Source organism: Acanthopagrus latus, chromosome 3 (genome assembly GCF_904848185.1).
Source record: "Acanthopagrus latus isolate v.2019 chromosome 3, fAcaLat1.1, whole genome shotgun sequence".
In the NCBI taxonomy this organism is placed as follows: Eukaryota; Metazoa; Chordata; class Actinopteri; order Spariformes; family Sparidae; genus Acanthopagrus; species Acanthopagrus latus.
The window spans coordinates 11,225,469-11,248,570 of NC_051041.1; the positions used below are offsets into that span (position 1 = coordinate 11,225,469).

Consider the following 23,102-nt stretch of genomic DNA (forward strand, 5'->3'; position numbering starts at 1 on the left):
ATTAATCCAAAGGCTAAACTAGTTTTGATAACCCCACAGTACTGTATGTGTAGATTAAGGGTGGATTTGATGCTATCAAGGGCATTATAGAAAATGTATTTGAATACAATGAGGATGAGGTGATACAGGCTTTAAATCATGAATACAAATTTAAAAAAACATTACATTTGTTTGATTGAATGGATAAAAAACCTAAAAAGACAGACTGATGGCCATGTTTTCAGGGTGCTGTTCCACAGAAATACTTTCAGTGTGGCTGTTGTTTCAGTGATTGTTTAAAGTGCTGTCAACAAGAGCTCATAGAAACAGTAAATATGACTTATTCCACATATGAAATATTTATTTTTGTTGCAAAATATGTACACGTGTAAAAACAAAAATACAGTTAAAGAAAAAGAAACATTTCATTTAAGGGAATTAAAAGCTGTCTGTGTGCTGATGGAGACTTATTTTGCTTTTAAACCAATGTATATTTTTTTAACCCCTCAACCTGGATTTGTTATGGCAATATTGTACAAAATCAATTTCTATACATGCAGACATCATAAAGTAAGACTTTTTTTGCAACTCAAGGAAATGCATCAAGTGACATGGTCGAAGATTCTACCAGGTTCTCTTGCCATCTGTTATTTCCAGTAAACAGAAGAACTGAAAAATACTTTCATTGTCCTTTGATTCCTTCAAAACTGTAGCATCCTGATCACAGTGACTGCTAAATCCACAAACATTTTAATTTCCAGTGCCAAGGACACTTTGTATAGATGGAGATGAAACTAGGTGTAGACTTTTGTTTGAAGAAAGGGTGGTCATGAGCGAGCGGTTGTACTTTTTTTCACCTGAACTCAAACAAACCTTTTTCCCCAAATAATTTTCACATCTAAGCTATGTTCCCACGGCACTCTGCTTGACGACCATTTTCTGTCGGGCCCCCTTTACTGTTGAGGAGTCGAGTCCCGTCACCCCTCCCGAAGTGTTTGGAAATCCGTGAGCAGCCACATATTTACGATACGCTTCTCGGATGATGCGGAAAGCTCGCGTGTTAGCATAAGGTATGTCTGTGACGGGGTCTCTGTACAGCGCGGCTTTGTGGGTGACGGGACAAACCTCCTGGACGGGCAGCTGAGGACTTGGCTGGTCGATGTGTGGAAAGGCCGCCTCAAAAGCTTCATCGTCGCTGAATGTTATGTAGGTACGGGAGCACAGGCCTCCAGCGGGCTGCTGGGATGGTGTGGCGGGATTTTGTGGCGCAGTCTGAGGGACGTCCTGATCCAATCTTTGGAGAAAGGGAGAATGACAAATATGACTACACAAACACACAATTGATGGATGGTTGCATTTGCATCTTCTATTGCTTTTATGTCTACTCATATTCTGTTTTTATATTTAATTAGTATTAGTATTTATCAAAACTTAAGATCACTGCAGTTAACCAAATTAGTTTGAAAGTCAGTCAAGTCTGCCAGTAGATATTACGTACCCTTCAACATCCACGTTTTCTTCTTTTAGGACAGAGTGAGAGACGAGTGGCATCAGGACCGAATGGTAACGGATGGTTGGTCCTTCAAAACGCCGTTTCTTGTGGACTTGTTTCTTCTTGTCTGCCTCCAGACGTTCATAGTTCTCTGCATGAAGAAAGTACAATTAAAAGGGCCAGTCATATTCAAATGATAAAGTGAGATTAAGTGAGAATTCTTGAGAATTCATATCAATAACAAGTCAAATTAATCACTATCCAATTTTTACTTCGATTTGAGCGTCTCTTCGCTGAACAGTTGGGCTACACTGACTGACATACATTATAAATAAAGTTGAAGACATCTGCTCCATAATCTACTCAACTAAATTTCTTATTTATACTGTAACCACCAATAAATACAAGATTTGTGTCTTCTGTAGTACTGACGTTTGATGTACTGAAATGTTCTTACCTAAAGATCGAATGTTGAGCTCAGCTGTTATTTTGGCCTCAGCCAGCAGCTCCTCCTGGGTCAGGGGCCGGTCACGATGAGCACCTCTCCGTCTCCGAGGGGCATCCTGGCGCTCTTGCAAACGCAAGTTGGTCTTTCTGGTATGTTCACTGGTGGATTGCCTCACAGACTTCCGGGCTAAAGAATGATAAAGGCATGTAGCAGAAAAAAAAATCCTAAATCCTATTCAAAAACTGATTATATGTAAAGTGAATTAAACAAATTCTGTTTTTGTATAATATATTGGAAGGTATCTGAAAACAGTGCGACAGCATTTTTGGGGGGTTTGGAGAAATCTTACTCTCTCCAAAATCCTGGAATTCTTGTGGAATCCTCCTTTTGAGCTCCACTTTGGTTTTCTCAATCTTCTTCTGCTCCTCAGATGGTCTTTTGGGTTTTGGTTTTGCAACCTTTATAGGTTCCTTGGATTAAATCAAAGACAAAAAGGCTGTTAACAGCAAATATTTAACAACATAATTGATGAACCGGCAATATATCTAGAAACATTTCTTACCAAAAGTTAGAAATGCCTGCTTGTGTCATTAATGTAACAAATTCTGGCTTATTTCACAGCCAGAGATAAAAGTGATCAATTATGGTTTTTGCTCCCTTAGCAACTGAGAGGTTGGCATTTGGAAACCAATTGCTCCAGTGGAGCTGGAGAGCAGTAAGAATAAAAAGCAGCTTTTCAATGAAGGCAATAAGGGCCGATGTGTTTTCCATAAATGCTTTTGAAAACACATCACAGGATAACATAGGGATAAGAACAAGCTGGCTGCCAAATGCCAAAATGATTTATATCACAAGCATGCATATTATGCAGCACTGTTAATTACAAAGTATCTCAGATATAAATGTAGACTGATGAATTAAATGAACTTATTTATGCAGAAAATTGGTTAAACGTCAGCTCCTGATTGTCAGTACCTTGTAAGCTTTAGTGACAACGCGTCCTTTCCTCCGAGGTGCATCCTCCTCCTGGTCGCTGTCAGGCTCGTCACCCTCATCAATGTCAAAGTCACTGTCCACCTCATCCTCTGTGTCTGAATGTTCTCCATGATACTCATCATCCCCCGATTCCTGAAAGAAAAAAAACAAAAAGCTAATAATTTAGCCAGCAATTTAATTAACAACTGCTATGTTGAATTTCAAGCTCAACACAGAGCACCAGATCTTTCTGTACACTTTGTGTTGACAACCAGTGATACAGCAATCAGTCACGATCAGGAGTGTATTTATATTTAAGACCATTTTAAGTATAAGAACATACAATCTGAAAGGTCTTCATTAGCAGTAGTTTTTAAAGAGTTTTGGAACCCTCCATTATTTGCATGAGTTTTCAAAGCTGCATGTGACAGTGGTCAGAGCTTTAGGGACTAAAAATAATCTGTTTATCATCAGAACGTGCATGGATACGAAAAAAACCTGCAACGATCTTTATTTACACTATAAATCACATCACATCACAACTTATGCAACCACAAACTGTGGCTACACAGGCAAACATTTATTAGAAGGTAAAATATCTGACAGACATCAGCCCTCACATTTAAGTATGTGCACAGGCATGGTGACACTGTTTTATCAAAGTCCCAGCAGAGATAACTGAGGCGTCAGAAGATTTGTTTGTGATTTCTTTTTTATATCTCTTGTCAACCTCGGCTGAGACTAACATCGAAACTGCTTGAGCAGCCGCGGCCAAATCTCCCCACACAAGTACACCCTTAACCCAGCGACTGTTCGAAGAAAATGATCTAGACTGCAAACTGGGGATACAAATCAGCATCTTTAAATGCAAGCCTTAAATTAAGTGGCTGCAATATCAAATAACCGCACACAATGTTCTGACACACAATAAGGCTTGGAGCCTTCATAGCTTTTCTTCTCTGTCTGAGTGTGAAACAGGAAAGGCTTGTTCGCCGTTACGATGGACTGGGCCAGGATATTTTAGAGTCGTGGTGACAGTTTCGGATGAATCATAGGCAAACTGGCAAATCTTCCAACACTGCAGAGACTTTGAGATGAATGCAAATATGCACTCAGTTACCAGAAATAATGAAACACTTCATCTATTTATCTCTCTCCCGTGATGTATGTATGTATGTATGTATGTATGTATATTATATATATAAAAACTTAATTATGTTTTTTACTTTTGAACTGTACTTTTTGACTGCCACCATGCAGGCAGTTCTTTATTTTATATGTCTATCGTGATACAGTTTAATTAAGTTAAATGATGTGATTTGTCACATAAACCCTACATAGTTCTGCTTTCTGGCTACCTGTCAGGCCCGGGCTGATCGTGCTTACTGATGCAGCCAATCAATAAGGTGCCGTGCATCATGGCAATTACCCCAGGTTTATGTTCCAGTTTTGAAGCAGTCCTGTATGTATATTTCTCCTGTGGGACTTATTTTGTAGCTTGAGAATAACTTTTGCTAAAGATTATCGTTATGTCAGTCATTTCTACTAACTTAATGTACTATAATAAATAAGTTCAAAATTACAGTTAGTTGCAGCTGAAGCCTAATAACATTAAGTTTTACAGTGTGTCCATATTTGGAGCAATAATGAAAATAAATCGTTAAATCAAATCAGAGATATCGACCATCTACTCAACAGACACACTCAAGCTAGCTGGGAGCTAATGCTCATTAGCTCACACTCTCTTATCTCTTTACTTCTCACCTCGTTGAAGCCTCCATAAGTGGTCTTGTAAAAATCGTCCTCTTCTTCAGCATCCAGTAATTTTGACATGCGATTGCCCGCAGTCTTTCTGGGTTCGCGGCCGCCTACCAGATTCATGGCTGCGGTTTCTAGACAATAACGTTACTAACGTTAGCTAATGTTAACGTTTCAGTATATACCTAATATCGTGCTGACTTATTCGTTACAGTCTGTTTCGCGGCTCCTATTTTGCGTCACCGTAACTATCTGTGCGTATGCAATCATCTGTCACTACCCATATTTATTTAAGTTACGAAAACGCTTTATATTCAAGTTAATATGCTAAAAAGTGTTCTTAATGCTGACACAAGCTAACTGCTAACTCAAGCCGCTATTTTCTTGTTGCTAACTAACACATCCGGGGTAGTTGATGTACTTCCGGGCTACGGCAAATAGTTATTTCAAAATAAAACTGCTCTAGACATAGCTTTATTTAGCCTTGTTCCATTCACCATAATATTGATCACTTCTGATGAACAATTTATTTTTTTCAGTCTTGTTCATTTGTTTTTTTCAACGTCACAAAGATACAAATATAAATATTTATGTGATCATGAAGCTTTTGATTAAACTCTTTGTGGTTGACAGCTATTATTATCTTAAATGTTAAAGGTCCCACACTGAAGAAAGAGGATTTCTAGGTTGTGTTGAATAAATACAGTGAAAGTACTGAAATGATAAAACAATGTATAATCATACACACCACCCCTATTCAGAAACTGTGCCTTTAAACAAGCTTCCATGACCTCTGTAAGGTTTTGATGTGACAAATATACACTCACCGTCCATGCCAACGTGTCCGTGATTGCAGAAACATGATAGGTGGTCCCTACTCATGGATGTGACAGCTGACCAATAAAAGGCAGGCTTGGCTTTTTGGCAGGGGCTCTTAAAGAGACAGAGCTAAAACTAAGGTTTTATTTTTCAACTAATGTTATAAGCGTTATGAGACTTTCTGAGGTGAACTTTAACTTAAAAAACATTTTAAAATATGAAACAAAAGCAAACCCAATGCTTACGCTACTGCATCGGTCTTATGCAGACAAAACCTTTTGGAAAAAGAATGACCTAATAAGCAAACATACACAAATACAAAGTTACTTTCTTGAACGCATGATCATTTTATTTTAGCCTGCTTTTAGAAAAAAAACAAACACATATTTTCCATACATCCTTTAAGCGTACAGTGCCAATGTTGTAGAACATTTGGTATATCCTCAAATTAAGTTGAAACTTATGGTACATAGATGCAAGTGTTGAGTACATGAACCTTAATATAAGGTTGCTATTTCTATTATTATACTCCAGAATCTCAAGGATACCATCTGTCCACAATAATTATTTCACTTATTTATATATACTCTACAATCTGCTCTATAGACACCAAATGAACAAAACCAACATAAACCAAAGGATGAATCACCCAGACAAGCCCATATGCTTTTTTAGTTCTATAATGTTTCTATATAGAAACATCAACAAGGGCATCTAAGCAAGCATCATGATTAGTTTACATCTCAACATATTACATGCATTATGCTCATTAAATATTGCCTACTTAAGTTGGTCTATATTTAGCCTTTGTTATAGTTGAAGGAGACAGACATTAAAATAAATCCACAAATGTTTGTCTCTTGGTTAGATGTTTGTCCAATGTAACTTAAAACCTTACTCATGTAAGTGAGGCCTTATATCAGCATAATTTACTTTATATCCCATCTTCTGCATGTTTGCACAACATAGGCTATAGCTAACATGATCATATTTACATGAATGAATCAACAGTCAGCCTCGGTTGCTCTAAGATTCAACCACGTCTGTCGAAAAAGTTTTACACTTTGCAGTTCGTGTACCAAGTCATTCCACGTGAAAATGGCCTTTATTCTTTCTGAATCATATCAGTTTCATGGTGAACCTGCTTGTCTCCATCTGGTTGCCTCCTTTACTACTTGACACAGCACTTCGTGGCACATATGCTATTGTGGCTGTGTGCTTTATTTGCCCTTTGCTCTTGCTCCAGAGGAACATGAAAATGAAGCACACGCTCACAGAGCTGAAAAATGACAGGAACCCGATGGTTGCTGCCATCAGTAATGTCTTGACATCAAAGGAGAGTTTCTGAGTTCCATTCACACCCGGAGACGGAGACGGGAAGGCAAACCAACCTTCAAGAAGGAAGGGGTTTTTAGAAGACGATGGAAAGGCTCGGACACGCAGGCTGACGGGCAGGGTGTTATTTCCTGCCGCATTGGATGCCACACAGAGGTAAGTACCACTGTCTTGAGGCTGAGCATAGCGAACTTCAAGCGAGCCATTAGAGAGAGTCCGTATTCTACCCATGGGTGATAAAGATTTTAGCTGTGGGTTTAGCCAGGTGACAGATGGCACAGGGTCACCTTCCGCATTGCAATAAAACACCACCGTGTGTCCCTGATCGACTCTCACTGCTTGAGGTGTCCGGTTCAGAATACGAGGCTGCCGACATGTGAGCAGGCCCGGGACGTCAGCTTCGGTAAAGTCAAGAAAATTCCAGCTCTGCAGCTGGGCCGAGGTAGTGCAGGTCGGTGGAGCGCCACCAAAGTCCAGGTATACTTGTCTTCGCACCACCCATAGCAAACGACAGTCGCATGCTAGGGGGTTGTTATCAAGTCCTAGAGCTTTTAGGGTTTCAACTGAGTGAAAAGCTCCTACTTCAAGTGTGGTGAGAAAGTTTCTAGACACATTCAGTACTTTAAATTGCGTCAAACCACCGAAAGCTCCGATTTCGATGCGTAGCAATGATCCCCCCACCAGACGAAGCTCTTGAAGCCGGAGCAAGTCTCCGAGCAGGTAACCATGAATGCAGGTGATTGGATTAAAAGAAAGGTCGAGGTGTACCAGATACACGAGATGATGCAACGGAATGTACGGGACAGCGCTGAGTTTCGAGTGTCTGATGGTGAGGGAGGTGAGATTGAGGCCAAAGAGGCTGTTTCCTGATAGGGTCTCCAGCCACGGGGAATTAGAAATGACAAGCTCCTTGAGACGCTCTAAATGACGGAAAGAGTAATTTGGCAGTGTGGTGAGGCCAAGTCGGTGAAAATGAAGACTCTTCAGCGCGCTGAGCTGTGTGAGCGCCTCCGTCGGGACAGCTGTGAGGTTGCAGCCGTCGAAGTGCAGCTCTTGCAGACCGCTGAGGCCAGCGAATGCTTGATGCGAGATGAAAACTATGTTGTTGCCTGCTGCTTTGATTATCTGCAGGCTAGCCAAGTCACGGAAGGTGAAGTCTAGAAAAACAAGGATCTCATTGCTGCTTATGTCCAGTAACTTCAGTTTCAGCAAACCAGCAAAGGCTCCCACGGGAATGATCTTCAGGTGGTTACGAGCAAGACGCAGAGTTGTCAGACTTGGCAAGCCGAGAAAGGCTTCCGCCTCGATTATCACCATAATATTATCGCTCAAATCCAAGTCTAAAAGTTGGGGCAGAGTCTGGAACTGCTGATGTACCAGAGTCTTGATCTTATTATGAGTTAAGTTTAGCAGCTTGGTGTCCGGTGGGAGACCGTCGGGCACCGCAGCAAACTGGCTGTCAGAGCAGTTCACCCCCAGCAGCACGGTGTTGCAGCGGCAGGGCTGAGGACACAAGCGGCGCGCCTCAGATGTGCATGCCGCCCCCGCTGCCAACAGGTAGAGAGCTCCCCAGCACAGCCATTGGTGGACGGCAATGCCCTTAAACATCTGGTGGCCTGTGAGAGAGAGACAGAGAGAGAGAGAGAGAGAGAGAGAGCTGTGAAAAAAACTGAGAGTTGTGATATTTACTGACAGTGTTAAAACTCAAAGGAACAGGAAGTAGACTTTCTTAACCAGACGAGCACTGATGGAGGGCCCGAAAGGAAGAAGGAAAAAAAAAAGATGTGGCCAAATGTTGTCAGATGGTGATACTGACTCACCATTGTCAAACTGTGAGCGTAGATGGTTTCGGTTTATATTTATGTTGTTTACAGCTCTGCAATTAATCCAAGATACAAAGGTAGCGTCTGAGTCATCCATCCTGGAAGAGGCTCCTGTAAAGTCTCAGACAAGTCACATCCTCTCTTAAAAAGCTAGTTTGTCTTCTCCGGCGTTCTCTTGATTTTTATACTTTTTTATTTATCGGGATGCGTTTAACGCTGCTCATTTTTATACACTGAGCAGATGCAACATTAAAACCACTGAGAGGTGAAGTGAGAACGTCGATCATCTCGTTGCAATTCAAGATGGGAAGCCTCGGGACCTGGTATTCATGCAAAACTCCCAAAGGAATGGCCTGAGGCACGTGGCAAAGAGCTTGAGGCGTTAACCTATTCTCCATGTTCCCCTGATCCCAATAGAATTAAGCATCTGTGGGACATGCCGGAACAAGTCCGATCCACAGAGGCCACATCTCGAGACCCACAGGACTTAAAGGATCCACAGCCAACAACCTGATGCCCTAGGCCAGTGCACTTGGATGGGTCGCGAGTGTCAAAGGACATCCACATGAATGCCAGGACCCAGTGTTTCACAGAGGAACACTGAATTGTAACAAGACGATCAATGTTAATCACTCGTTCACCTCACCTGTTAAGTCCTTTTAACGTTGTAGCTGATTGATGTCAATCATCCTCTCTACTTCTTTTCTCTTTTCTTCTCCGAATGAAGCATTTTATAAGTTTGGTTTTAAAAATGTTACAGAAATGAAGTTTTATTTCTTGACTCCTTTCCTACATTCACACTTAAGAAGCAATACACTTAGTGGACCTTTGAGTCAAAATCATTATGTTACACATTCCTTTCCCAAAGGTCAAGAATGAACTTCAATACGCACAAGAAATGACGTCGTTGGCACCATAAAAGTCCAAACATCTTACACTCGCTGGCCACTTCGACTAAAACCTAGATTACAATTTGCTTCAAAGCTCCGAGTGCAAATGTAAAACACTTTAAAGATCAGGCGTTAGCAGTGAATCAGTTCACATAAGGAAAGTGGGTTGGCTCTGATGTAAGTACTAAACCTCTAAACTGCTCTTTTAAAACCGCTATTAATTAAATGTCCGACCTCTGTAAGACCAACAGAAATAGAAGTTCAATCAGCATTTTTTTTCTCCCCTGCTATATACAACTTTAGAGATCAGCCCTCAAGTCCTTTAAATGTCAAGCGTAAACCCACCAAAAACTGTATCTCCACAGTGCGGACCAGCTCGAATGAAATTGCAGCAGCTGCTTCAGTCATGTGGATGATTTTTGTTTCACCTGGGATTAATACATATAAAAAACACAAAACAGGCTGTCAGCTCACTCTGTTTTCCGTTGTATTAATGCCGTTTGAAAGCAGAGATGGGGAGAAAGTGTAAACCTGCACGCCATCAAGGACCTTCCCGCTCAATTATCCGTTGGTCCTCAATTATTGTAAACACCATCTCTCTCCGGGTAAATTAGAATGTCAGAGTAACACATATTCCTTGCCATTTATAATATTTTGTTTATTCAGACACTGCAGTTAATGTGGAAGCAGATTGCAGGTTGATTTAAAAAGACCATTTTTTTTTTTACATTTTTTTGTTTCGCAGCTTGTAAAACTTGGAAGATCTGTTTCATGGGATAATAACGCACAAAAGAAATCCGGTGGCTCAGTACTACTCTGAGCTAAGGCGGATTTGTTTTCAGGATAAAAAAGGATTTGTATTTTATTTGGTGATCTTGAGACACAGCGAGACAGAGATCATATTGCTCTTCTCTTTGTTGTTTTTTTTTTTGTTTTGTTTTTTTTTTTTGCATAGATGCGTGGAGCTTTGCAGCTCAATTTCAAGAGAGGAAGACGCATCTATCCAACAAATATGAATGTGTTTGTACATTGCCCTAAAATGTGAGAAAGTATTTGACTTGCTCTCTGTCTTTCAAATGCCACACAACAACATCTGACTGCAAGAAACTGCCAAAACTGTAAAGTTTACATCACAAGGCTCCCGTCTCGATGCTCAGACCCGGAACAACCACGGTGAATGAAACTGCAAAATATATTTCCACTCCCATTAAAAGCAAAACAGTCGTGTAACAGCTGTGCGAAGGCCAATGGGGTTTTGTTATTTGACAGAGATGTACATGTGAGGTACGCCATCACAGGCTTTTTACCTTATGTGAGCCATTGCTAAATCCACCACAAGGGGGCGGCAAAAGAAAAATGTATGTACTGTATGAGTCTAGGTCCAAATTATTCATGACACTGGGACAGAAAAAGAACAATAATAGTTCAAAATTCCAAAAAGAATTCCTGCAAATCAAGCTTCAGTCATCATGTCTCCTGAACATTTAAACAGACGGAAACAAGAATATGAGCTGACTGACTGTGAGCCTGTAAGAAATGACTGAGGCATCAGCTCTTCAGATAAAAAAAAAAACAAAACGTGTGACTTGCTGAAAGGCACTATTCAAATTGCCAAGGGAGACCTTAAAAAGACACCGTGAAGTGTGATGCCACCCGCAGCTCCAGCAGCTCTCCTCACATGTTGTTGTGCTGAGGGATGCAACAGTATAGAGCGTGTGAGGAGAGGGACGGATGGAGGAAGATCATTCTCTATGTGCACTCATCTACAACACTCATTACTTATGTGTTTTTTTTTTTTAGTGTATACTTCCATTGCTAATATGCTGTCGTACCTTCTCACATGATTTTGTACAAATCCTAGCGTTCACAGGTCTTTATTCTGAATCGTTCTTAACCTCATTCTCATTTCTGAGAGCCTGAGTCAAATCACTTGCATTCTGATTTATGATTTCTCAAATATGTTTGCAGTGTTTTGAGTAAAAAGAGCGGTGTCTCCAAATGTCAAATATGAAAGTAAGGCTAATACAAAAGCACATATATATAGCTCTATTTTTAACTGTATTGCATTTGTAATTGTCCTGTACTTTTAACCAGTCCTTCCTTTTCTTTTCTTTGTAGCTCAATTTTTTAAAAAGCCTCAGGTGGACAGGTGTACGTTTACAGCACCAGTGCTCCTGTAATGTCCATGTCAAATGGTCTTTAATCACATAGTAATGTGAAGACAGTAAAGTAAAAAGTAAAATACCTATAATGAGTTACAGTAGCAGAATTAGTTATTATTGTATAAGTAATAAGTGTTTACACAGTAAAACTGGAGCAGAATAAAGAGGCTGAGTGGGTGGTTATATGGGAATTAATTATTCTAGAAAGTGTCCAGACAGGTGGCTACCACAGAGGGTGACATAATACTTTGGTGGATACCGAGTATTGAGCTTTTGTATCTCTTATGAAGACGTGCTGTTATCACATGATATCAAGTTGTGCGCGCTCATTATTAACAATAACAACAAAAAAAAAGAGGTAAATTAGCACCCCGACGCGCTCGAGTGATTCAGGCTGAAATCACATCTTGTCGCATTAGAGATCATATTTAATAGAGGTAATTTTGTCTCGACACAGTCATGGGAACACTGTGTCGCCTGACTGCTGTGATGACAGAAGCTCCCCGGAGCTCAGAATGATGGAGGCTGACTCCTCCTGAACTCCTCTGGGAGCGCTCATGCTAGAGAGTGAGAATAGTGTACAAGAGGTGAAATCGCAGTTATTTGGAATACACAGTGTTTACAGTAATATTTCAGGCGGGGGGCGGGGAGAGAAAATCAAGTATTGTTACTCACCGTCTCCTCAGTCCGGAGGGCTCGTCATCCCAATGCCTCCATTTTCAACAATTGTGCAGTAAATAGAAAAACTCAGGAGTGCACATGCAAGTGTTTTGTGTTTTTTGGGGTTTTCTTTCCCCCCTGTGAAATTGACGCTGGGTAAACTGTGTAATACCAACAAAGAGCAAAGTCAACGGTCCGCCTCAAAAATACATCCAGATAAAACCTGCGATTCGTGAGAAACAGAGAGACACATCATCATCACAAGAGAGCTTCATCCTCCCATTCTCAGACACTCAGCCTCCGGAGGAAGCGTGTTGCTGCGTCTCACTTCTCCTGTTGCTTCGCCGTCCTCATGGCAACAACAAACCTGGCTCCGGACGCGCGCGCGGGGTTCGCTCGCTGCATGCTGGGGGATTATATGCACCAGCTCCTGGAGTCCATCCAACACGCTGCACTGGATGACAGGAGGCAGGCACAGGTCAGCCAAATGCAGAGATTTAGGAGCCACACCAGATGGGAATGAATTTAAGAGCTGACACTTCGAAATAAAGGGGAAAATATATCTGCCTTTGGTCTGCCAGAGGCATCTGAGAGGCTGACACATTTACTGTTATTAACATCAACCTTCAGGAAATCTATGTAAGTCTTACGTCGAGACTGAGACATAACTGTGAACATTTCTTGAATGAAGGTTAGTATTTGGAATGTCACACACTTCAGTGCATTTTTTGTTAAATACGTTTAATTGTGCTTTTAATTCTGCAGATTAATCCTTGCATGAATCTCTGACATAGATCAATATTTATCAGTTTTACTTCATTAATTTTTTTTACATTTTTTGTCCCTGGACACCACGGCGCTTGTCAGCCTCTCAGCGGTGACTGACGCCCGTGCGACCTCTGTGACCAACAGAAAGATCAACGCTGCAGATTTGATGAAAATGCGTGCCCCTTTTCTTTAAGACTGTCTGTCTCAGTCCTCAGTCTCCTCTCCTCCTTGGTCTCTCACTCCAGCCTACACGTTGCACTGTGCCAGAAACAGGTTGTGAAAACTCAAAGGGGGGAAGGTGCAAACATTTTTGGGGGGAAATTTGGAGAAATGAGGAAGCACTGTGACCCTTGAAGGAAACCAGGAGAAGAGTTTAAATAAAGTATGTGACATCCAAGAATCTCCTGGGAAAATCAGGAGGGTTGGCTTATAAGTGTGCCTTTGAACAACAAGGACACTCAAGGTTCAGTACATAAGTCAGAAAGAGGGATTACAGGTCCAGTGTAAAGGGATCTATTGGCAGAAGTAGAACATAAAATATATAATTACTTTCATTTGTGTAAAATCACCTGAAATCAACAATCCTTGTGTTTTTGTTAGCTTAGAATCAGGCTTTTATGAGTAAAAATGCTCTTTAAATGTGTTTCATAATCTAAGCATGGTGGATACCTCAATTGTGGCTCAGGAGAGCGGAGAAAGAAGAGAGAGTGGGTCACATGTCTGCAAGATCACCCATTAGCTGTTGCAGGCTCTGGGGTGGGCATATCAGCTCATATCAAACTTGGGATCTGCGTATCATTTGGTCCTCGTCATTTTGTATCATTTTGTTTCTTAACAACGCAGTACAAAATAACAGTTGCTTGATAGCAACTCACGGCTCACCATTAAGCTTAATTCTTGGCCCCTCCCATGGCAAGAAATGTGGGCAGCCCTGCTCTAAACCCTTGGAAAGGGAAGGTGAGACGAGGGGTGTTCAGTTGGTTGCAGTCTGCAGCGTCACTGCTAGATAACACTTGATCCTAGACACTGGTCCGTTAAGACAATCGACTAACTATGAGATTACAAAGAAAAAGCAAACAGACAAGAAAAAGGAAAAAAGACAAAATTGTATCATAGACATGATAAATGTACTTCTAAAGCTTAATATCACACCTTAAATGAGTGAGGTGACCTTTTAATCAGAAATGTTACTGTTTAATATTAAGATGTTTGGTCATGATTCTTCAGACTATCAAGTACTTGATTAATTTACACTTAATTTGTTGACTCACAAAGAAAAAATGGATTGACTTTGTATTATTTTATCCTCTTGGATCAAATGGTCTCCGATCTAATCCCACAGGAACTTGAATAATCAGAAACATAACTGGCGTGTTTAGCTCCTCGCTACACAGATACTGCTCCCTCCGTTAATTATATTTTCAAACAACTTGTTGTTTAATTAGCAAACACTCATTCCAGATTCAATGAGAAACCCTCAGGTGTTTGAGAAGAACTGCCCGCTTCTCTGCTCAGCTGCAGGATTACGGGGTGTGTTGACACAAAAGGTGCGTGATCACCACAGAAGAAGAGCCGCTGCTGAGTCAGGACCTTACCATCTGGTACCTCGGGGAACCTGCGTTCATCAGCGAATCTCTGTCCAACCCCGGACTCAGTGAGAGAAAATCAGCGACGGATGCCAATTACAGCCTCGGCCAAATCCTAATTGCATAAGATCCTCCTGTCTTTTTAGAATCGGCATTGTTCGGTCACTGCTGCTCCCTATAGTGGCGACTGCAATGAGGTTTCTGGGTAATTCTCTTTTTTGATGTATTTTTAGGACAACAGGAGAGGGAGAGAGAGAGAAAGAGGGGATGATTGAAACAAAAGGTCCTCAGCCATATTTTAACCTACACTGTAGCAACATATTCAGCATCTTCACACGATGACTTCACCATGATTGATACCATACCATGAAGCTGCAGTTAGCAGCCAGTTAGCTTAGCATAAAGAAGGGAAACGAGGCAAATAACACATTCATGCTAACAGCAACTGACTATATCACCCTATGGAAAAACCAAAGCACAGAAACAACAGGTTGTGGTTACAACAGTGGTTATGTGCCAGACTATGTCCTAACTGAGTGTGGTAACTTCGCTCTGCTGGTTGCCAGGACAGCTTCAAAGTGTCGACACGACACTCCTCAGGGCCGGGAAGCGACAATACATACAATACAATACATGCACATGTTTTTACTATTTGGACAGAGCCAGGTACGCCACTTCTGTCATGGGATAAGTTGCAGTTCCTCTTTTATGATGAAATTATATCCTCTTTTGGTCATGTTTTACTCTATACTTCCTCCCTTTGTCTGGTTTCCTGCCCTTTTTGCTCCTCACCTCTGGTCTTTCAGTTAATCGCCCCTTGTGCATTTAAGCCCTCGTGTAGATCCTGTAGCGGTTAAAACACAATTTACTATTGAGAAGTCTGTAGTTAACTACTAAGAAATGCACAATTTAGCCTGTATTTATCGCAATAAAGCCGCAAAAAAGCTTAGTAAAGGTTTAACAGTGAAATAATAAATCAAACTCAATAAATGTCTGTATTAAGATCTCAATCATCATTTTTCTTAAGTGCTTTAAATGCGCTAAAATGAAAAAATTAATGTGTTTATGATGTTTTTATTAGCAGGCTTATAAATATCATTTGAGTATCTTACTATAAAGATTTACCTTTTGTATTTTCCAGCAATGGTCTATTCATCAACAAGAAGAGCGGGCAACAGGACTACAGCAATGTTCATACAAAACAAAAAATCAAATTAAGTGAGGGAATAAACAGATTGTTTTCCAGTGTTAATAAAATGCATCCTGTCTTGCATTTCTCTTGTTCGAGGGAGAGGGTTCACACTTAAGAAGCAAACTGGGAAAACTGCACACACATGCACAAATTTTAACCAAGAAAAGGAACTTTTTGGCAAGAATTCACTGGATCTCAATGAATTCTTGCTCAAAAGTTCCTTTCGGCTACGCGTTAGCCAAGAGGAAACCACAGCTGAAACCGCTTTCAACCTCCCATCCAAAAACAAAAGAAAAAACAGCTTTAATTCCCCATTTATAAATCCAGTATGTCTGAATGTAAAGAGCCTTCGTGTTTTTTTTCCTCCCTCAGAAAGTTCAATTTCTCATCACAAACTCGGTCTGAAACTGTTGGGAATCAAGACCATTATCTCATTATCATTCATCACGTCACCCGATGGGCTTTCTTGTTTTTGCCAGATAGCAAGCGCCCATGCATCTGTGGGACTTTACTGAACGGAAATGGGGATTAATGATTAAATTTATGTCACTGCTACAGTTTTACTCTCAGAAATCTCTGTGAAATCGCCAAACAACGTCTTTCTCAGCCCACAGTTTTCCTCTCCATGCGAATTTCCCTCCACTCTCATGTATTTCTGTCATGTAGCTTCTGTCACTTCTACCTCTAGTGCTGGAGGGGTATTTTTTGAGCCACTGCAGCTGGCTGTAAATGAGATCCACATGACAAACCAGAGAGGAGACACACTGAATAACTGAGTAAAAAAAGAAAACAGTGTGTGTTTGAGGAAACTGCACTTCCTCTTTTGAGAGTGAAGGTTCTCTGCTCTGTCACAGACGGGCACACTTTCTTTGCCGGGACGAAACAACCCCGTCGATTATCGTCCATCAAGGTAAAGGCAAACTCTTTCTTCTGTTGTGTAGCGATGCATTTATGATGCTCTGAGGCTGGATCAAATGCCTGTCGGGGTCGATGGCTGCAAGAGGGCTGAACCGACTTGCGGATGGAGGGGCTCAGGGATTACGGTGAAGCAGGTTTGAACTGAAGAGGTGCAGAAATGTTAAGGAAGTCACAAATGCCATATGAAATTCTGATTTTAACTTTCACGTCAAGGTAGCACAGGCCTCGCACGGCTCTCTGTAGTTGTGTGCCGGCATCATAATTGCATTAGACCTTTTAAACGCAGGATGCTGTGCTGTAGTTTTAGACTAGATAAGAAGGAGCAGATGTTGGTTTCACAAACAGCCTCTATTTATAGAACATTTCACCTCGTGTTAACCTCATGTTAACAGTGAAATAACCATTAACTAAAGTTTATTTAACAGTAATGTATCATTTGTTATAGTGTTGCCCTGAAAACTTAAATACATGAGGTATCATCATCTGATACAAAAAAAAGGGCCAAATCCTCAAAAAGAAAAATGAGGACCCATCAACTTACTGAGGTCAATTGATTGATTGAAGTTCCAGCAAGAACCACACAAGGGTCACATGTGCTCATGTACTGTGAGGTTCTGTTTTCCGATTACAGGATGCACATCTTGTGTGCCCTGTTGCTTCTGGACCGCCTGGTCCTTGCCCGGTCTTCGCCCGCCTTGAACAAAATGTGGGACGAGTGGAAAATCAAACATCGGAAGGTTTATGACAATCAGGTGGGACTGCGAGAACCTCCCCTCGTCTCTGTCGCCGGGCGTGAGGTGCTCGGATTCACTCAGTGGTTCGACCATTTGTGTTTCAGACTGAGGTCGTCTTCAGGAGAGCTGTGTGGGAGAAGAACGCGCAGCTGGTGTGGAGACACAACCAGGAGGCCTCGGCAGGAAAACACAGCTTCACAATGGGGCTCAATCACCTGGCTGACATGGTAGGACTCAAACCGCCTATCTGGACTTTTTAGCGTCCGATGCGTGGAAGTTGCACCGAAAAAATGGAGAACCACAGATTTAGACGTGCAGAGAACTCAGCTTTTCCTCTTTGCATCTCGGCCGAGATAGGCAACAGTACTTCCACCAAATACCAAAAAACATGTACACTGTCATCACATACTTCAGCTTGCTATTCTATTATGGTGTTACAGATGGTCAATGATAACACACTGGAAGGTTTTCACGGAGAAAAACAGCACACAGGCAAACTTGGGTTGCAGTGGGTGTGAACTTCACACAGCATGAAACCAGGAGCAAACTTACAAGAGCTGACCTCAAAAACCAGAGCAGCTGAGTCAGTCAGAACCTCTTTGGCAGTTTTTTTTTTTTTTTTTTTCTCTTGTCAGAAACACGTCTACCCCTGCCACCACACAACAAGCCCCTGCTGTCATGTGTTTTATTTATTACTTTTTGAGCTGAAAGTCGACCCCTTTCAAACTTTTGATTTTTGTTTTGTTTGGGGGGTTTTGGTCTCAGCACTTGAATGAGTGAATGCAAATTTATTCCGGGCATGTGAGAACAGAACAAAACAGAACAAAACCAAACTAAATGTTAAATTAGTCTGACAAATACGCATAATAACATGAAAAGCATGTTATGCCATTAACAAGCTCTGACAGGAGTAGGAAGTAGTATACATTTATTTTAATCCTACACACTATTTAATCTCCACAAATCAGTAATTTATCATAACATCAACTGTTTAAACTATGTCGACCTGTGTCTGCGGAGGACTGAAGCTACCCAATAAATAATCAAATAAATAAACAAATAGCTCAATAAATAAATGATGTGCCACTAAATGCACCATCAGTGATTCAGATAAATAAATGTAGGTTTGTTTGTTTGTTTTAATTTGGTTCTCTGTTAGTTTCCTGGTGTATTAATTCCTCATGTTCACTTACTTTCCCATTTAACTTCTGATTGTATTTATTGTTTTTAAAAAGTACGTATTGATGCATTTACTTTTCTACTTACTATTCTCCTTTCTGTACTTTCTGTCTTTTCCATTTGCATTTTTACGAGATAATACATAACTATATGGTAAAATACACATATATATAATACATACATATACATGCAAGGTAAAGGTATAGGTAAATAAATGAAGAAAATTGAGAATTAATGGGAATACATGGGGGAATTAACTCGAGGGCTAACACTATGTTCCTTTTTTTTAAAAGCAGTTCCATAGCCAAATGTCATGGTTGATGTGACAAAACAAACGTGTTAATATGTCACCAACTTTGTGCATGAAGGTTCAACATTCAGCTCGAACTGTAACAACTAAAACACAGGGAACAAAATGAAAAATAACAGGTTGCGAGAGTTTCTGGGTCCACAAATACATGCGGGCAACGTAAAGATTAGCCCTGTGGCAGCAGAGGTGGCTGTCTGTGGCAATTTCAGTTCTTCTGTGTCATCCTTGTGGCAACAAAGTTAACCGTCCCAATTTTGTTCTGGTAAAACAACTGCACTGCACACATCCCGGGTCTCCTAACCAACGCAAGCAGACTTGCGCCAACAATAAATGAAGCATAGCAGAGTCAAAAGAATCACCACAGATCAAACGCTGGCCGTGATGCCAGCACTCGGGACAGACGTGTATAAGAGAGACCTCTGGTGGATTCGAACTGCGTGGCAAACATTTCAGCATCAACACCAGTCCTCCTTATGTGGCTTGACCGGGCCCTCACCCTGCCAGGACATGTGCAACCATATGCTGGACGTTGTAATCTTTTTGTTCACAGTCGCTGACCTCTGCTGGTCCAAGATGGATGCCGCTGACCAACGCTGTTGATCTGCATTTAAACCCCCAACCTATAGAGCAGCTCTAATCTTCCTTTATACAATCTGATTAATGTAATCCAGTATGGCTGGGCCAATCTGTACAATCAGGACTGCAATGAAGTGCAGTACATTTGGTAAGCCTGAGTAAAGTTACGTAAAGGTACATGTACACGCAGGGGATTGTTGAGTTTATTGACTGCTTGCCAGCGTCATTGGGGATGTCAGTTTTTCCGAACGATTTTCAAAATGGGGAGGAACCAGCATCGTATGAGCAGAGCCATGTCAGCGCAAAAAACCCTTTAAGGGGAAACTTTCAGAAGCATGCTGAAATGCTGAAGACACCACAACACATATGAAAACACGTTTAAAGGTTGCAGAGGTCGCCACTAAGCTTTGATATTGTGATATTTCCTTAAATGTGCACTATGTAGAGTTATGTTTTATTCAGAAGAGAGATATTGTCATTGACAGTTTGCTTTATTTTATGTCTAAACAAACTAAACGAACAAACTCTTTTTGTTTTTACGTTTCATGTTTGTTTCTACATGTGGCGGACCCTGCCACCTTTCTAGCTTCAAACAGTGTTCTGGACCTTGTTTTCCTCTTAGATGGTTATGGGGAAAATAAATACATCCGAGTTTGTCTCATCACCTCATTAATAGTGTCTGAGTTTGAATTTCGTCATTCCTCCAAAACTACACAGTGCCCCTTTAATGTGCATTCATTTTACCACATCTTTCACATTAAAGACAAGTGAGGAAGTCAACGAGAAGCTGAACGGCCTGAAGCTGGAGGAGCCTTTTAACTTCAGCAATGACACGTTTAAGGGCGTGGATGGCCTGTCGATACCTCAGAGTGTGGACTGGAGGAAGGACGGCCTCGTCAGTCCGGTCATGAACCAGGTAGACGCTGACTTGAGAATGAGCTATCATAAACCGAGGATGAGAACAAGCTAATGATCAGCCAGGTGCGAAACACATAAGGTCTTTCTTTTTGTTCGAAGGGGTTATGTGGGTCCTGCTGGGCCTTCAGCTCTATGGGAGCTCTCGAGGGTCAGATGAAGAAGCGAACGGGGGTCCTTGTTCAGCTGAGCCCACAGAACCTGGTGGACTGCAGCACCAGTGAAGGTAACCTCGGCTGCCGGGGAGGATACATCTCCAAATCCTTCAGCTACGTCATCCGCAACGGAGGCGTCGACTCAGAGAGATCCTACCCCTACGAACACAAGGTGCCCCTCTTGATTCTTTGTTTGTTTGTATTTCTTTAGCCTTCCTCTGTTCTTTCTTTCTTTCTTTCTTTCTTTCTTTCTTTCTTTCTTTCTTTCTTTCTTTCTTTCATGTATGCCTGTTGCTTTTTTGTTTGATCCTTGTTATTTGTTGATTTTGGTTTTGTTGTTTTTCATTTCTTTCTTTCATTCTTGCTCTTTGGTGTCTCATTTTCTTCTTCATTTGTTAGATGTGTCTTTCCTTCTATGTTTGTTTTCCTTGTTTGTTTGCAATTCCTTCTTCATTTGCTTGTTGTTTCTTATTTTCTTGTTTGCGTGTGGCTTTCCGTTGGATGTCCTGTCAGTTTTCAGTTTTGGTTTTTCATATCTTCATTTGTTTATTGATTTCCTGTTGTTTTTTTGTTTATGGATTGTTTTGTTGTTGTTGTTGTTTGTTTGTGTCTTTATTGTGTCCCCATTTTCTGTTTATTTCTTTTTTTAAATTTATTTTGGCTCTCTAAATTCCGTTGTACTTGTTTGTCCATTTCCGGTCGTTATTTCCTCATGTACTCACATCACTTGCTTCCTTCTCCCTTTCTTCAACCCGCTTCCTTCCATTTTTTCTTTACTTTACTTACTCACTTCACTCACTTCATTATGTTTTAGATCTGCAGTTTAGTTTAGAAGATTAACATCCACACTGTGCATCAGTATGGAAGTGTGATTGTATGAATAATGTACAAACTGCACTTTTAAATATTGTGAATTTACACATATTTACCTACTGCTACTACTACAACTCAAGATACATAACTTCCATTGAATGCACTTTAAGAGGAAAAGAAATGTTGCATGATATGAATCGGTGTGATTTAATAGTGATACATAATATGGTTTTGTAATTCTCATTTTTTCTATATGTAGAACGGGAAATGTCGGTACTCTGTAAAGGGAAAGGCCGGCTACTGCTCCGATTTCCACATCCTCCCACGAGGAGACGAGAAGGCTCTGCAGGCTGTGGTGGGGTCAGTGGGACCGGTCTCTGTGGCCATAAACGCCATGCTGCCATCTTTTCATCTGTACAGAGGAGGTGAGTGTAAGGATTAAATGCAAAGAGAGGTCAGCTGACGGGTGTTGACACTGTAGCTGTGACATCCTCGGTATGTTCTTAACCTTCTGCATCTTTCAGGTTTGTACAACGTGCCCAACTGCAACCCAAGGTTCATAAACCACGCCGTCCTGGTCGTGGGCTATGGCACGGAGAGAGGGGAAGACTTCTGGCTCGTGAAAAACAGGTGATTTTGTCTCTTCCAGCTGCAAAGTTTTCACTTGGCATTTGTTTCACCACTCGTGAAAAGAAATGTGTGACACCCCATGTGTGACCTCTCTCTGTTTTTTGGGGGGGTTTTTTGGGATGCCAGTTGGGGAACTACGTGGGGAGAAGAAGGCTTCGTTCGAATCGCCAGAAACAAGAAGAACCTCTGCGGGATAGCCAGCTTTGGCGTCTACCCTACAGTGTAAAAATGGACCCACCACCCAAATCATCTTCGTGCAATTTTTGGTTGTACATGTAGGGTATTTATTTAAGACCAGAGAATAGATGTGTGTTGTTTCCATGTGTGTGCAGTGAGCGTGGTGATGAAGAGTCCTGAAAGGCCAATATTCTGTCAAAAAAAGTGAATTTCACAAAACGACCTCTGCTTCCGTAGCTTTTCTCACTAATGTTTTGATTTTTTTTTATAAATGTCTAAGTTTCACTCACTTTGTGAGTCTCTCATCTTCTTCTCTCCAACTTAAACATGATTGATTTTTTTGTACCATTTGAAATGTTGTTGTAATCAGTGACCTCTTTTAAAGGTGCTATTTGTAAGAAAAGTCGATTTGTGAGTCTCATTCCCAACTTTTGAGAACGTAGGACGGGTTGGACTCCATCCCAAAGCGTCAGTTTTTGATGAACTGGGAATTGAACTCAAAAACAAACTTTTCTTAGAAAAAGCGCCTTTAAATCTTTTCTGAACTCATACTTTTATTGGAGAGCTTTTCATGAATTTACTGGATATTTATTGACGGACCTTGTGGAGTGTTTTTTCCGTTTTTTTGTATTATTTGTTTTTAACTCAATCAGAAATTGTTTTTATGATTTGCTTGTTCTGAAGTTGCAGTCTCGTGTAAAGTGGGTATAGAAAAACTCTAGAAATGAAGATTGCAACCATTATTGTTGTTGTTAGCTGCAGGGGCACACGCATAATAAAAATATTAGTGATAAAGAAATCATGTGTC

General features: G+C 41.0%; 3 protein-coding genes across 5 annotated transcripts; 1 reads left to right on the forward strand and 2 right to left on the reverse strand.

The window, feature by feature from the left end:
• Positions 1-313: 313 nt before the first annotated feature.
• vps72a (vacuolar protein sorting 72 homolog a) lies at positions 314-5,070 on the reverse strand. Its single transcript, XM_037094039.1, has 6 exons — positions 4,659-5,070; positions 2,895-3,047; positions 2,269-2,389; positions 1,929-2,105; positions 1,478-1,622; positions 314-1,273 (listed from the first exon to the last, which is right to left on the reverse strand). The coding sequence occupies exons 1-6, from the start codon at positions 4,773-4,775 to the stop codon at positions 883-885; spliced, it is 1,104 nt and encodes a 367-aa protein (XP_036949934.1). The 5' UTR covers positions 4,776-5,070; the 3' UTR covers positions 314-882.
• Positions 5,071-5,798: 728 nt separating this feature from the next.
• Positions 5,799-14,789, reverse strand: LOC119014236 (leucine-rich repeat and immunoglobulin-like domain-containing nogo receptor-interacting protein 1). Of its 2 annotated transcripts, XM_037089238.1 has the most exons (4): positions 14,705-14,789; positions 12,357-12,795; positions 8,627-12,241; positions 5,799-8,422 (listed from the first exon to the last, which is right to left on the reverse strand). In XM_037089238.1, exons 3-4 carry the CDS (start codon positions 8,724-8,726, stop codon positions 6,591-6,593), a joined length of 1,932 nt encoding a protein of 643 aa, XP_036945133.1. In that variant the 5' UTR covers positions 8,727-12,241; positions 12,357-12,795; positions 14,705-14,789; the 3' UTR covers positions 5,799-6,590. The 2 variants fall into 2 exon arrangements, with proteins under 2 accessions (XP_036945133.1, XP_036945141.1); XM_037089246.1 differs by lacking the exon at positions 8,627-12,241 and having other exon boundaries at positions 14,705-14,780.
• Positions 14,790-16,647: 1,858 nt separating this feature from the next.
• Positions 16,648-23,093, forward strand: LOC119016605 (cathepsin K-like). Of its 2 annotated transcripts, XM_037092568.1 has the most exons (8): positions 16,648-16,797; positions 17,437-17,557; positions 17,644-17,766; positions 20,368-20,520; positions 20,622-20,846; positions 21,747-21,912; positions 22,012-22,117; positions 22,244-23,093. In XM_037092568.1, exons 2-8 carry the CDS (start codon positions 17,438-17,440, stop codon positions 22,341-22,343), a joined length of 993 nt encoding a protein of 330 aa, XP_036948463.1. In that variant the 5' UTR covers positions 16,648-16,797; position 17,437; the 3' UTR covers positions 22,344-23,093. The 2 variants fall into 2 exon arrangements, with proteins under 2 accessions (XP_036948463.1, XP_036948465.1); XM_037092570.1 differs by lacking the exon at positions 17,437-17,557 and having other exon boundaries at positions 16,728-16,797.
• Positions 23,094-23,102: the final 9 nt, after the last annotated feature.

Excerpts from the sequence above, each read along its gene's own strand:
- vps72a (XM_037094039.1), bottom strand. The coding sequence starts at position 4,775 with ATGAATCTGGTAGGCGGCCGCGAACCCAGAAAGACTGCGGGCAATCGC. Across the intron at positions 2,390-2,894 it reads TTGTCACTAAAGCTTACAAG|GAACCTATAAAGGTTGCAAA; the intron begins GTACTGACAATC and ends ATTTAATCCAAG. Across the intron at positions 1,623-1,928 it reads GCTCAACATTCGATCTTTAG|AGAACTATGAACGTCTGGAG; the intron begins GTAAGAACATTT and ends TTCTTCATGCAG.
- LOC119014236 (XM_037089238.1), bottom strand. The coding sequence starts at position 8,726 with ATGGATGACTCAGACGCTACCTTTGTATCTTGGATTAATTGCAGAGCT. Across the intron at positions 8,423-8,626 it reads ACGCTCACAGTTTGACAATG|GCCACCAGATGTTTAAGGGC; the intron begins GTGAGTCAGTAT and ends TCTCTCTCACAG.
- LOC119016605 (XM_037092568.1), top strand. The coding sequence starts at position 17,438 with ATGCACATCTTGTGTGCCCTGTTGCTTCTGGACCGCCTGGTCCTTGCC. Across the intron at positions 20,521-20,621 it reads TCAGTCCGGTCATGAACCAG|GGGTTATGTGGGTCCTGCTG; the intron begins GTAGACGCTGAC and ends TTTTGTTCGAAG. Across the intron at positions 20,847-21,746 it reads CCTACCCCTACGAACACAAG|AACGGGAAATGTCGGTACTC; the intron begins GTGCCCCTCTTG and ends TTCTATATGTAG.